The 14922-nt window shown below is 41.9% G+C and overlaps 1 protein-coding gene across 1 annotated transcript in view; it reads right to left on the bottom strand.

Annotated features, from left to right (window-relative positions):
• The window catches only part of LOC124071302 (E3 ubiquitin-protein ligase RNF43), a 76587-nt gene that overhangs the window by 20577 nt on the left and 41088 nt on the right, over nucleotides 1-14922 (bottom strand). The window contains exon 2 of the mRNA XM_046411862.1: nucleotides 4786-4899. Within this exon, the coding sequence (XP_046267818.1) occupies nucleotides 4786-4899 (114 nt within the window). The remainder of the gene's footprint in view (nucleotides 1-4785; nucleotides 4900-14922) is intronic.

Genomic DNA, 14922 nt, shown 5'->3' with positions numbered 1-14922 from the left:
CCACCAAACAAAAAAAATACTCCACCCGTTGTCTAATACCAAACCTTGCAATATATCTGAAAAGCAAAGCAGTATGTATGTATCTATGTATGTAGTAGTGTAGTGTGCTGAAATATAAACTTTACAACTTGTAAAATCCTATGTGGATTTAGTGGAGAACTTTGTTTTGACTAATGCAACTAAACACTTTAGGAGTTATATTTCCTATTTTACCTGTTCCCTAAAGTGTTGCTGCCATATTTCTGTGGGAATGAATACATTCTACTGTAAAACACAGAGTAAAACCCCATGGAGAAGGGAGACTGCAGCTGATGTTAACACTGTACGCCCAGGGCACGTTATGATTCTGCTCGTGTAGGATGGTGGATAAGGGAACGGCCTGACAAAGCTGTCCATTGTTCAGCTTTATTAAAAACCCTGCGAGGGTGGTTGTCCTTTTAATATCTGCATCATCGCGAAAGGAAGAAGAGGCAGAGCTTGCTGACTGAGGAAAATACCTCCACAGTCACAAGTCTATCTATCTCTAAATAGAAGATAAAATAAATGAGACAATCCTCAGAGACAGGCTAATCAAACTACAAATTACATCATGGCTATGGTAAGAACCATAATGAGTGCACTGACTGAAAAGAAGGCAGTCATTATAGGCTTCTGGATTCAAAGCTAAGTACTTCCTACTGAGTTATCTTCACGTTGATATGGTGAGCAATGACAGTGCCTAACTTTAGCAACAGAGGAAATGGGAGGGGAAAGACTGTGTCATCAGGGTCAAACAGGCCAAAACAGAGGAACGCGGTTAGTTAGTCTTGTTTCTTAAGAGAGAAGGAATGACAAATACAATGTCACAGGGAGGAGGCCTCTAAAACTGTACAGCAAAACAGAGTCTGAAGCAGGAGAAACATTTGGAACATTAGTGGGTGCAGCACTGCGATCCTACAATGAAGCTGCTCGCTCACACTGCTGCTTGATAGAAAGGGAGGCTTAAGAATGTAGCCTGTAGCTGCTTCCACAGCACTTTGAAACTGTTGTGTTCACCATGAATTGATCATAGCAGCGTGAACCTAACAAGAAGGAATATGACACTTAGGATAGGAAAGAAATAGCTCATACTTTTTGCTCAGAGGACTAAAAAACAGATTTTGAGAAGTCCCCACCTGGTTTTCAAACTTTTCTGCAGTGAATTACAGTTTATCTTATATTGGAACCGGTAAGGATGTTTTATTACACCTTAGATTAAAATTAATTATCTAAGGTGCATGGTCCAGTCTAAAGCATGGCAAAGGTTGCAAAAGTTGAGTCCAACTTAAGTAAGAAACAGAAAGTCATTGTTTATCCCTTTGAAGACGGCCATGCCTGCCTGGCACAGAGACGCTAATAATGAATTTTCTTGGGAGAGATATCAAAGCGAAACCCAGAAGTCTGCTAACACTGATGCATTTCATACTAGCCAAAATGTCCATTGTGTACCTGCTGCTTTTTGCATTTACTCTCAAAAGCTGAAATATCCTTCTTTTTCCAGATGTTCCCCTGTGTTCCTCGTCCTCAACTCGTCTCTGATGAACTGGAGACGTTGGACTCGGCTACCAAAGAAACAGAAGCCAAAGGCAGCTGCATTTGCATTTTCAGCCTGTCTTTGCGAAAAAGAAAAAAAAAACAGCATGCAGGAGTAGCCTGAGGTCAGTGTCACCCCCTACTGACAATCACGAAAAGACAAAAACATTGTCACGAGAGCTGTGATTTATTCCTCCCTCCATGGGTTTTCCTGTCACTGGGATGAGTCTTCCTGGCCTGAAAGGTTGGGCCAAACTAGAAGACTGATTTGACCATTTTGACCAGTTTTTCTTAATTTATTCTGGACAAAGTGCAAATATATGGTCATCAAGTTTGTAGTTACTCACACACACACAAAGCGACAATCTTATACTGTAATTTTCATGCTTTATTTTCAAGCCTGGTTCCTCACAAAGTGGCCACTTTATGGCTTGAGAATTTGGAAAGGCACACTTGAAGTAATGTGACACACACACTCACAGAGATTCATTATGTACACACACACTCACATGCACATGAAAACCCAAGTTAAAGAAAACAGGATTACTGCACAATCAGGCCAAAAGCCTTTTCATCTGAGAGGAGCAGAATCAATAAGCGAGGCTTTCTATGAGAGTCAACAAGTTCTGACACGGGGCAAAGACTCAATCAGCGTAAAAGCTGTTTTCACAAAACCATGGATTCTTTTTGATGGTGATTCACAGAGTTGCAGTTTGAGTGGGAGAAAGTCAGCTCAGTGTTTCAAAAAGCACAGATTACAGCATTTATTCAGAACACCGTAAGCCTAGCGTGGAGTACAGAGTAGCCCTCCTGGCACTGCTGCGATGCCTTCCCTCGTTGAGTCATGTATTGCTCTGTGACTTCGCTTGAGAACCTTTCCAGGGCTTTAGTGTAAACAGAAAATGCAGGCTGACCAGTGGAAAGCAGACGGATCACTTCTAGCACAACATGCTGGCAGAGGAAGCCACACTAGAAGACTGCTTGTGTTGTGTTGTGTAATGATGCAAAACCACTGGAGCGGTTTGATTCAGGCAACTGCATGGAGAGAGCTGTATCTGAGATAGAGACCGGGAGGATAGAACTGGACAAAGAGCAGATTTGGATATTTTGGCACTTGGTGGTTTTACATTTTTTAGATGTTCTCTTGTGTGCAAAGATGAAAACCATGTGAGTACAACTGAGCATCATCACAATGTGTTAAAAAGGGGAGTCCAATGTAATTAATTAGAGAAAATTAAAGAAAAAACAGCAACCTTACATACTGTGATGAAATGTGCAATTCTCAACATATAATGAGAAAAGTCACCAGTGGTCCTCTAAAATTCCCTTAAAAGAAGTGTAATTGATTTTCCTACACTTATTTCTTTATGGAATTCTAACTGTGCATGACAGATAATATCTTAAAAATTTCAGCACTATAATATCATGAAAGATTTCAACCTCAAAGCTTCACACAGATAAAACATGTCATACAGACATGGATGTAGGTGAGAGGTGGTGGTAGCGCACAGTGTGCCAGCAGAGGGCGATGTTTAGAGGTCTAATGCTCCACTTCTTATTAATGGTACACGGAGGAATGGAGGAAAGTGTTTGATGTATGATATTGTCCTCTTAATCTGAAGAATATGTCGAAATAATGTTGCAAATAAAGTGCAGCATACATGTCCTTGGATATTAACTTTTCCAAGCTTTTCAGGCGTCAGTAAGAGAGCATTAGAGAGACTATACAAATGACTGCAAATCAGCAAAGGAATCTCCCTTGTTCATGATGTTGCTGAGGATAGGAGCCTCTCAAAACCAAAATAAAAACAAAGTTCAACAATGAAACCTTAGCCTTCAAGGTTTTCAGCTTCACTTTGTTTGGTTTACAGTCTATTCTGAGTGTGTGTGGTGCAACACGAACCCTCTGTGGCCATCAGAGTATCTATAGATCAGCGGGGCGGGTTACAGTCAGACTAAACTGTAAACAAGTCCCATCCATGGCTGACCCAGCACCGCACATCCCCAGCCATCTGATTCATCCTCTTCAAAAGGCCGAGAGCAAACGCCTCAACAGCTGCATGATGAATCCCCAATAAATCCACCACGACCAAAAGCTTTGAATCTCGCTAAGGAAGTAAGGATGCAGGTGGCTGGAGCTGAGTTTATTGCAACACATACTTTCCAGGCGACCAAAACAACAAGAAAGACCCCCTCCTCTCCTCCTTTCCTCCTCCCCCTCCTTCACTTCTACTGATTTCAAAGGCGATCGGCAGGGAGGGAGAAGGCACTCGGAAGCAACAGCCTTTTGTTCAAGGGTACTTTTGCATGAGGGAGAGGCCGTGTTTTGTTTACGGGACAACATAGTGTTGCCATTAAGGCTTTAATCAAAACTGTTTTCTGGAGTCAGCCTTGAGTGACACCCCTCTTCCCCACCCCCACCCCCTTTGGCCTGCTTGGTCGGTTCCCACTGAAGGAGCAACAGGAGGAGGAAGAAAGGAGCGGGGAAGTGTGGGAATGTCTCTACATCGTCGCCACGGCGGGCAGCTCCTAAACATGGCTTTAAATTAGGGGAAAAGAAAACACAGGCTAAAAAAAGGCAGTCGCCTAACTATACTCCTGCCTGCTAATTTGTCACCACTTGAAAAACAAGGAAAAAATAGCAACAGTTTTAAATCACACTACTTTAAAGTAAGGATATGCCAGCCAGTGTGTATGGTAGAATACTTAAAAACAAGGGAGATTTAGGTCAGCTCCATTACAGTTGCACATACATTTAAACCATTGTGGGTGGAATCTATGGAGCTGCGTTCATATTAGAGGGAAGCAGAAATGGAGAACACCGAGTGTCTGGTTCTGGCTGGCTGGCTGGGATCGGACCAGTGACAGCTGGGGCTTGAAAGCCTTACATCCACAGCCAGGGCTCACTGCCACTTGCTACATAGCAGCGCTGAGCTAAGCCCACCCCCCTCCTGTCCAAGCCCTCACTCTGAAAGATCATCGCCCTGAACAAAACATGCAGCTCCTGCCAAATAACTCCCTCTAAAACCATCTTCTCTTTAAAGTCTAAATCCAAGAACGGAAGAGGTACTGGACAGAAGACAAGATGGCAAGATGGTTTATCTGTCTGCTGCCATGTCTGAGAGGGGAAGGGGTCACAGAGAGGGGAGGTTCTCAGAGGATCCAGCCAGGAATATGGCATGAAGTGTACTGAATGGTGTGTGTATGTGTGTGTGTGTGTGTGTGTGACTGTACCTTATCGAGCAGCGGCAGACAGCGGGGTACCCTGTGCTCCAGTTTGACAATGGTGATAAAGTCACTCTCTTGTCGTTCATCCTCGCTTGTGTTGCACAGAGACAGAGGGTGATACTGCAAAAAAAAAAAAGTGACAGAGGGAGGAAGAGGTTAAAATAGGGAAGCAATCAGCTATAAAAATCTGAAATTTAAAACAACTCAGATGTCTCTGATGGGATCATTTTTCTGGATGGGAGATTGAGAGGAATACGTTTTTTGCAACGCCCATTACAAAGTTTTGTATGATGTGCAGCCCTCATGAGAAGGGCTGCACATCATACAATGTCACAATATTTCTTTTGAAATGATGACAAATCAAGTCCACAAAACACACCAGTGGAAGTAGAAAATGAAAGCTGATTTATTTATAGGAACAGTTCACCCTTAAAGGAAAATTCAGTCATTATCTGAAATAAAATAAACAAATGAAGAATTGGATTATGCCAAACAAACTGTACAGAGCGATTTCAAGATTTCTTTCTTTTCTTTTTAACATTTTAAAACTTGTTCCCAGGAACCGTTTATCACCTGACGTTCCATCAGGACAAGGGTGAGTTGATAATAACTGAATTTCCAGTTTTCGGGTGAACTGTTCCTTTAAACCTGGTGTGAAACATCACTGAAAAGTGCAAATATTAATCAACAACACAACAGACATATGTCCATAGCTAAGATTAGATTTCACATGTATTTGACATGCTTGAATGATTTAGCTCCTCTTTCCTGCACCATTACTGAGGTATTACATTTTCATATTTGAATTCTTAATGTATGATTAGTTTTCAATTATAATTGAAAACATTAGATGTAGTATAGAACAAAAATGTTGTGCTCTGCTGAGGGTAAACAGAGGTGGGAAAAGCTACACTAACGTCTACCCAAAAATACATAAAATCTAACATGTAACCTACATTATGTGGCCATCACAGATTGGACCAAAACTGAGACAAGCTTTTAAAAGACAATCTAGACAGAAGTGCTGAAGCTGGTTTTCAGAGCATCAGAGAAAGCTCTTGATAGAGGCTTTTATGTGTTAAATTAAGGCGTTTCCCTCTTAAACCATAACCGGTTGATATCAAGAGGAAAAACTTTGGCACCTTACAAAATCAATTACATGGACGGCCATGTTCACTCCCACTCAAAGCCTTGAGGAATGAAAGAACGAAAGATATTCTTTGGTAGGAACATTTGATCCCCTCTGAAAGGGAGGAAATTCGGAGCTGCTGAAAGGCTGCATTTAAGAGCTCAAGGGATAGCGGCAGTGTTTGCAAGTCACAGACATGCTGTCACGGGTAGGAGGGATTACAAGGCAGTCCAGGAGGGAGCAAACTGCTCCTGTAACCCCCCTACATATCACTAATTTGCTCACATGACATCTACGAGATCACCAACGCAGAGCTCCTACATCAGTCCTTTGTTATAGTTCACAGATCACCCTGCAGCACCCAGTCCCTACGCTCACCCACACCCCAGCACAGTGGTCCCACCCTGCTCTGCTGTGCACAGGCCCTTCCCGGGCTGGCTCTGCCCCGGTGGGTCTCTTCATGTGGCTGTGGGCTGAGGTCATGGGGCTCCCCCTCATCTCACCCTTCGGAAATCCCTAAATTAAAAAGACCCAAGGGTGACATCAACAGCTGGCACCCCGGTCCAAGGGAATTGACGTAATGCGCTGCAAAGGGCTGGCGCATGTCTGTCAGAAGGAGAGACAGAGGAGAGGAGAAAGAAAGCAGACTTGGGGGACTGGGGTACGGTGGTAAAAGAAAATGAGAGTCGATAGCGAGTGGATTCTCATACCACAAAGAATTAATATGATGTCTACTATGAGTACTAAAGTAAGTAAAAGCAACATGAATGACGACCTCCCCTGTGGGGATCACATGTTGGTGTGATGGTCATGCAGCTTCTGCAGCTCCAAGACGAGTTAGTATGACTGCAAACTTGACCAAATGGACCTAAACGCTGACAACTGAATGATAGATATGATAACAATATGTCTACTTTTATGTAATGTTAACAAAACTTTGACTTTGACTTTTGGGCAGTCATATTGTTCAGTAATAACAATACACTTTTGAAAAGCAACACCGTATGAAATAAAAACACAAACTGATCTGAAAAGATGAAACGGTGGCCAAAACAAAACCAAACCTGTGGTCGCTTGAACACTATTTACGCACTAGTGAATCAAAATGATTGTAATGTGATGTAAATATTGTAATTTTTTGATTGCATGTTTGAGGACTGTCATTATTTATAATGTGCTCTATTTAACTAATGTACTCTCATTAATGGCAATATATTACGACCTTTATAATGCATGGTGTCAGTGAAGGGGTACTTGAGCGATCACAAGGATGTGATTAAAAAAAAACAATGGGAACCATTGCTATAGAGTGTTGACAACTGGGTAAGTTGTATTCAAAGGGACTTAAACATCCTGGGAACAAATTGAAACCAACACTCTCTACTTAGACTTGAAGCTGAAATAGAAAATGAACAATCCTGATTGAAGATTCTGCCCTGCATAAAGTTTTCAGACCCTCCCATGTTGTCTGAATGGCAGCCCCTGTTAAAGAAGGCAGGCAGCAGGACAGCATGAACCTCTGGCCTGGCTTGCATTCTGTGCTGCCAGCTGCCTCTACCAGTCCACATTTACTAGGCCCAAATTAAAGGCCTACACAGTTGAACTTGGCCCTTAACAAAGAAAGAAAAAAAAATCCTTTAATGACACTACTTCACTGATTCCACGACCTCTGCTTGTTTTTGCTATGGGTCTGTGGGAAATCTAGAGCAACCGTTATTATGAAGAATCTGATTTTACCATGAATTTATGACACTAATTCGAATCTTTAGGCTGTGGATCTCGTTGTGATAATAAACATGTTGATGCACGGGCCTGTGTGATCATACCGAATAAAGCAGGTAATAATCCCAAGGCTGAGCCAAGGAGCAGAGCTGAGAAGGAGCACCTCGTCTCAGTTTCCTCTGGCCACCTGCGGCTCTGAGGGCAACCACCTCCATGGTCACAGTGTCTATGTTCTGCAAACTAAGCATTGCCTTTTATTTTAGATATGCCAGCAGCACTTACATTCAGAAGGCTGTGAACACTCTCCATGTGCCACCATAAGTGCCATCTACCACATTCTGCTGCTGGAGTATAAATGGCAACCAAGACAGGCTCAAACGTCTTCATTGGTTCATGGTTTTTGTATGGCCCTGAGAAAAAGGGGCCTGGGAAACCAAATCACTGAGTCTCCATTTCACAGGGACTAGAAACCACAGGGCACGCAAACAGTTCCCCACAGACTGTTAACAATGCTCACTTCTCCGTTCCGCCTCCTCCTCCTCATCTGTCTAGATCTGTTGCAAAACTGACGGGGACATGTCCCTCGGTTCTTTTGTAGCCACGATTAAAGGCATTCCTTTCCAGCTCAATCAAAGACTACCCCAAAAATATTCTGAGGCAAGAATCTAACAGCCTGAAAAACAAATACATGGACAGAAAAAGGGGAGAATAAATAGTAGCTGCGGTGAGAAGTCAATAATATTTTTTTTTCCACTTGCTTAGCCCTGCGGATCTTCTTTTTTCATCTGCCAATAATCAGCAAGAGAGTTTTCTAGTTCATCTGCTGCCAGCAGGGAACCAGGGCCAGGCAGTTATGTCAGCGTGTGTTGGAGGGCGGAAGCAAAAAGAGCTTGCGCCTCTCATTGAGATCCACCACTCCATTACCAGCTGTTCAGGTCATAGGGTCAAGAACCGTTGGATGAACTGCTATACGTAAAATTATCTAAATGAAGCAGATTGGTTTACTGGGAGAAAGGGGAGTCACAATATAATGTGATGTTAAACAAAATTAACATGATAATATTGTCTAAATAATCCAGTGCCTCTTAAATCATTTCTTCTCATTCATGGTTTGTCATAACAGGCGGTAAGGCACTTTAACACTAGTTGGCACCTTCCCCAAAATGAGCAAAAAAGAAGAAGAAGATGTGGTAACTAGCTAATTACTACCACAGTGTGAAGATGTTAGGCCTTATGACTGTCAGTTTATCAGTTCATCAGGTTATCTTTTCACTATTCATTAAGTGTAGTTCTTCTTTTTGTATGCTTTAGGACTGTTCTGGTTACAAACGCCCTCTAAACGTTCATGCACTTGAATTTGAGAGTAATTTATTTGCAGAAATAGAGACAAAACCCAGACACAAATAAAGTTAAAAGATAAATCTGACTGATAGATATTACAATAATATCATTATTGTGAATTCTTGCCCATGATAATCATGTGGTGAAAATTTGACGCGGTGTTCAGCCCCAGTCTGAGATGAAAGAAATGTATCAGTATGTGATGATTCAGTCATCCAGTAAATCAAAACTGAGAGCGAGCAAAGCAAAAGGCTTCTCCAGTCGAGCTCTGCCCCCGAGGCCTGTAAAGTCTGCCAGCTATGTGCATATCTGAGAAGAATTCAATCAAATCCGTCACATGCGAGCTTGCAGGCACACACACACTGACACACACACACACACACCTGAAAGCATACAGTATCTGTTGAGTTCTGACTGACCCACTTCTTTAGTGAGTGACTCAGCCTCCCATGTCTGGGCTCTAAATGATGATCTCTTTGTCTCCCTCATTCTCTTCAAACTCCACCATTAAACACACACCTGTTCTGCATGCGCGCACACACACACACACACACACACACACTTACGGTACGTGAACTCGTATAAAGGGTCAAAATCCTCCATAAAGGCTGACCTAAGCAGTAAGTTCAGAAAGTTAACAGAACAGACTCCCATATTTTAGACAATTGATCAAAGTTTTATTAGAATTAAAATTAAGTACTGTGGGGTGCTCTGGTCCTTATGCTTTTGTCTGGCCAACGTCCTTACTGCAGTGGCCTGGGCTCGAGTCTGGTTCTCTCTTCCCTGTCTCTCACTACTGACTTGCTGCTGTCAATAAAGTTGGAAAAAGTTAAAAAAAAGTTTAAGTTAATTCTTGTTTAGAGGTTCAAAAAGTGATTTCACCTCAGCCAACATGAATCAAATTTATTCAGGCTCTAATTCTGTCTCTGGAGGTGTAAATCTAAGCTCTTTTTCTTTTTCAGCTTGGCAAAAGATTCTATAATGAGGGCAAGTGTTTGTTTTAAGTGGTAGCCAAAAGAAGCAATGAGACCGCATGTAATAGTCAAAAGAGATCTGAATCTGGTTGCCCGGGTTACTGGGCAACACTTACTATGGATGCCTGCTAAGATTTGGCTGAGCGACTGTGTTGGCTACAGGAGGAGGGAGTCTGTGGTGACAGGAGAGGCTGAGACACTGAACCATTGCTTCCTTCAAGGCACTGAGCCTTTTCTCAAATGTCATATTTGCCCTTGGACCAATAATAAAGCGGTGCTGGCTTCTACACACGCTGTGGTCCAGCTCTCAGTGCCATAGATGACACAGATACACCCTCCTCATACCACACTCCTCAATCAAACAGCCTTGTATCTCATGACCCTACACTAAGTAGGTTTACATGAAAGGCTGATAGGAGAGTGACGCCGGGTTGCCCGGTGCCAGGGAAGCCGAGCAGAGGGTCTTTCTCTGTCAGAGCATCTGGAAAAGTGGGCTCTGAGGCCCTCGTCTTCTTCTCTCTTTGCAAATGCAAACGAACAGGAGGCATTACTGCTTTGGTCCTGTCAAAACAAAAGGCGTGTCATCTTTCCCTGCTGCTTTATTGACAGTGTCAGCCCCATATCCAGTAACGGTTACCACAGAGAATGACTTGGGGAAACGTGATCCCATAATGAGGCCCAAATAATTACCACCAGCCCCAAATTTGCCTGGGCGCTTTCTTTAAGTAGGAGTGCTTCCCCACAACTCCAGGCCCGGCAGACTGTCTCTCTGTTCTATAAAAGGGACGCGACAAGAGAGAAGAAAGGACCTGGACAAGGAAGAGGAGTTGGTCTTAAAGAAAGGAAGCCGAGGAGTGAGCTTGATGTTGTCGTTAAACAAAGTTGCTGAGTATTTGTACTGGTGGAACGCCAGAAGTGGAAACAAATGTTTTGTTTGTCTGGTGCTGCAACGTACTACAAAGAGACCATGTTGTGGTACTGAAAGTCACACTTACCCAAATCTATCTGTTGCTCAATTTTCTCTACTTTCCTCATTTTTCTCTGCATTCCTCACTAGTTTTTTCCTTTGCTTCGAGTAGATGTACAAGGGTTTCATCACAACATGAAGAACAAAAGCTGAACTGGAATGATCTTTGTGTGCCAAGCTAAGCATTTTCATTCAGGCAAGGTGAAAGGCATTAAAAATACTGCATTTAAGAGCTCAGAGGGAGTTATGCATGTGTTTTTAGCGCTTCAGGTTATGTCCACCTGCCATACGCAACTGTACTTAGTATGTACCTAGTATTAGCAAACACAAGCTGCAGGGACTGTCAAACAGGATTTGGTTTGAGAGTAAAGGAAGAATGCACAGTCAGGTGGAGACACCCTACAAGCACCTCTGATCTGCATTTGAAGACTAAAGCCCAAAGTGTAACAGCACCCCCATACAGTACACAGAAACACACACAGAACAACACACAGAAAACCATTGAGATGATGAGTTCTTACAGAGTGCTAATTTACCTCATACCTTATGTTTATTCAATAAATTTGCAAAGACAAAAAAACAAAAACAGAAAAAACAAAGCTGATTAAGACATCTATGGATATTGCAATACACCTTCTATAGTAATAAATATCATCCAGCCGCTCACCAGTTGAAGGGAATTATGCATGAGGCCTAAGAAGGTCTATGTTGTGATCTAACTGTTAGGCAATGGCACCTTTTAGTTTTTATCATTATCATGACTCTCTCTCTCCCTCTGTGTGTGTGTGTGTGTGTGTGTGTGTGTGGTGACAAGGCACTTAGAGCCACTCAAAAGGCAAAGTGTTGGTTGCACTGGGACCACCATGGAAAAAGCTGAGAGATGGAGCCCTGCGTCCTTTCCACACTTCCTGCACAGGTTCTGTGGTTTTACAAAAACGCACACACTTGCATATACACACCAAAACACACACGTCATCACCAACAACTAGGACCACTCCATCAGCCTCAGGCCAGCGCTACACTATACATTTCAAAGCTCTGAGTTAAACATAAACAGAGCACTTCCCTGTCATAACAAGTCAGTGGCTTAGTAACCCAGCAGTTTGTTAGTATTGCAGTGATCCTTCTTCCCTGTAGACACGGGGGCCACATCTACATGTCCTCCAGGCTTCCTCCGGCCTGTCTCTGGCCTGCAGGACAACTCTCAAACTCTCTCTCAGGTTCCACAGTCAGCGAGAAAACCCACACTTTTCAACGTGTCAGTCATTCACAGTTGGGAACTTATGGTCAGCTATGTGGAAAGAGATTAGCCAGGGGAACAAGGAAGGATGTTCACAGGAGGGAACTCCAAATTATGGAATGAGAGACAGACATAGAAATGAAAAAGGAAACATGAAGCAAAGACACAGGAGGAAGAGCCGTCTGTTGTAAGCCAATAAGTAGCCTAGTTACTGTAAATGATGAGCTTTTTGTTTTTTTTTTTTTTCTGTACTCTTTGTCAGTCACTCTTTTTCATTTCACTTGGGTACTGACTACTAATTCATCTATTTCAGAAACTCAAAGTCAGAGTGCTTATTTTGTAGAATCACTATTTTAACCCTCAATTAACTCACATGTTCAAGTAAAGTTAACATTTAAAAAAATTATCCCAGTTCATCCTGAGACAAACCTGAATATCTATACCAAATCAATCCAGCAGTTACCAGTACCAGTCACTGAAAATATGTCTGTGTATTAGCATCAAGCCCACAATATCTGTGTTTTTCGTCTTTATACGAGCAATATTCTTCCATACTTCACGCCAATACTTCGTAGATGTTATTATGTTAGCATGGAAGAGTCAAATGGCTGAAGAGAGATTACGACACTGCCATCTAGTGGTTGGGGGTTTAAACACAACACAAAATGATCCACAGTTCTTTGCAATTAAAATATCACTTAATAATTGATACAGTGTTTTTAATAATTGATACACTACCAGAAATATAATATTATGATACTTACAGAAAGCCACAAATGTGATCCTCCTGATGGCATGAGAGTAAATGGGGTATCAGCAATTTTAGTAGGATTCATCCTCTGGGGAACATGAATGTCTGCAAATTTCAAGGTACTTACTCCAACCAATATGCTGAGATATTTTCAGTATAGACCAAAGTGGTGTACCATCCATCAGACTGACCAAGGCAGTCATCCCTACAGGCATGTTAATGATGTGTGGCTAAACGCATATTAAACCAACCCCAATGAGCCAAGGGTTATTTAAAATGTGTAAATGGTTGCTGTAGCTGATTGGAGGAAAATGTTTCATCCTGAGGCAATGCATGCAGGATGTTCACTGAAGATAAGGTTTTGATTGTAGATCACTTAAAACTGACTGATAGAAAGTATTACACAGAAGAAGTCAATGTTCACAGAGATTAAGGATGGGTATGACAGAGGAGAGTTACACTGTGGTTATCTTTAACAAGAAACAGGTGTCCTTTTTACTCACTTGCACATAAAATAAAAAGTGGTAGGCTGCTGGGGGTGTTTTTAACATCCCTCTTTCATTTGGAAATGCAATTCCACGCCAGCACCCACCCCTGAACCCAACCACAGACATGTCTCCCTGCAGTAATATGCTGTTCTTAAAGAGAGGTCAAACTTTATTATACGAGAGGGGAGTCATTTTTTTCTCTCTTCACTCTTCATTTTGCTGTTCTAGATTTTCAACTGTTCTTCCAGTCAACCTCATGATGTTTAAAACCCTGAAGGCAGCTTGTGGGCTGAAACTGAATGCCACTGCACAGTGACATATGCAGCCAATGAGCTTTTCTTTGTTCATAAAACCCTGTGTGAGGACAGGAACACCCTGAGCCCCCAGATGTGGAAGTTTAACTGTACAACTGCCTTTAAAGGTTTAATGTGTTGGACTTAGGTTGATCTATTAGTAGAAATGGAATACTTATAATTATGTTTTCATTTGTATATAATCACCTGAAACTAAGAATTATTGTGTTTTTGTTACCTAAAAAACTAGGTAGGTGGTTTTCTTCCACAGAGGCCGCCATGTTTCACTGCCATGTTTCTACAGTAGCCCACAACAGACAAACCAAACACTGGCTCCAGAAAGAGCCTTTTCTGTTTTTTTTTTCTTTGCATTTTTAGCTGCCACCCTAGTGCAGGCTGAGACTCTGCTGTTCAGTTTGTTGCGATTTATGACCACAACACTTGATGCCGCTAAATCATTCAGACTAAATGTGGATCTGTTTCAAGCATGCAACTAATTTTAATTTGTAACTGGTTTTAACAATTACATTTTTGCTAAAAACGCTTACACATCACAACGATTTGAATATACTGTAAGAGCCATTTTAAACTACAAAGCACTGCATTTGAAATTGGTTTAAAAGTAGGTTTACAATATAAATGTTTTGACTGAAGTGTTGGCGTGTGGCTCTGTGTAATGCATCATACTATTTTCCATCTTGTCTACGAGCTGGCAGCAGGTGGGGTTCACCTGCTGGCTGCTGAACTCAACTCAAAAGTGAATTCACTACGAATGAAGAAAAGCTCAGTTATCGGGGTTAGAGCTTTCAGCATAAATCATTTCTCTGAAATACCCTCAGAGGCGTCCTCTTCCTCCCATCTGCTCAAAACAAATGACAGACAAAATGACTTAACCCACTGACTTCCTTCCTCACACTTGATTCTTTTAACATCTGTACACTTATTATACAGTGCAAAATCTTTCCACGCTAACAGGTCACATGGTCGCATGTTCAGCCTTAAATCTGATTTTCCTAGAAAGAAGAATTTAGCCATAAACAAAGGAGAAGATAATTAAAGGTCTTTGTAGTGAAGGGAAAGAAAAGATTTTAACATTAAAAACTGAGGAAAAGCACTCTGTCTGATGAGTATTTTTAATGTGCAGTTGTCATTACCTACTAAGATCTCTAATTAAATCCAGGGGTGGATCCCACGGAAAGGAAAAAGAAACAGTGACATATTTCTCCACAGACGTCACC

The sequence above is a fragment of the Scatophagus argus genome, chromosome 14, assembly GCF_020382885.2.
Source record: "Scatophagus argus isolate fScaArg1 chromosome 14, fScaArg1.pri, whole genome shotgun sequence".
Classification (NCBI taxonomy): domain Eukaryota; kingdom Metazoa; phylum Chordata; class Actinopteri; family Scatophagidae; genus Scatophagus; species Scatophagus argus.
This window is presented reverse-complemented; position numbering and strand designations above follow the sequence as displayed.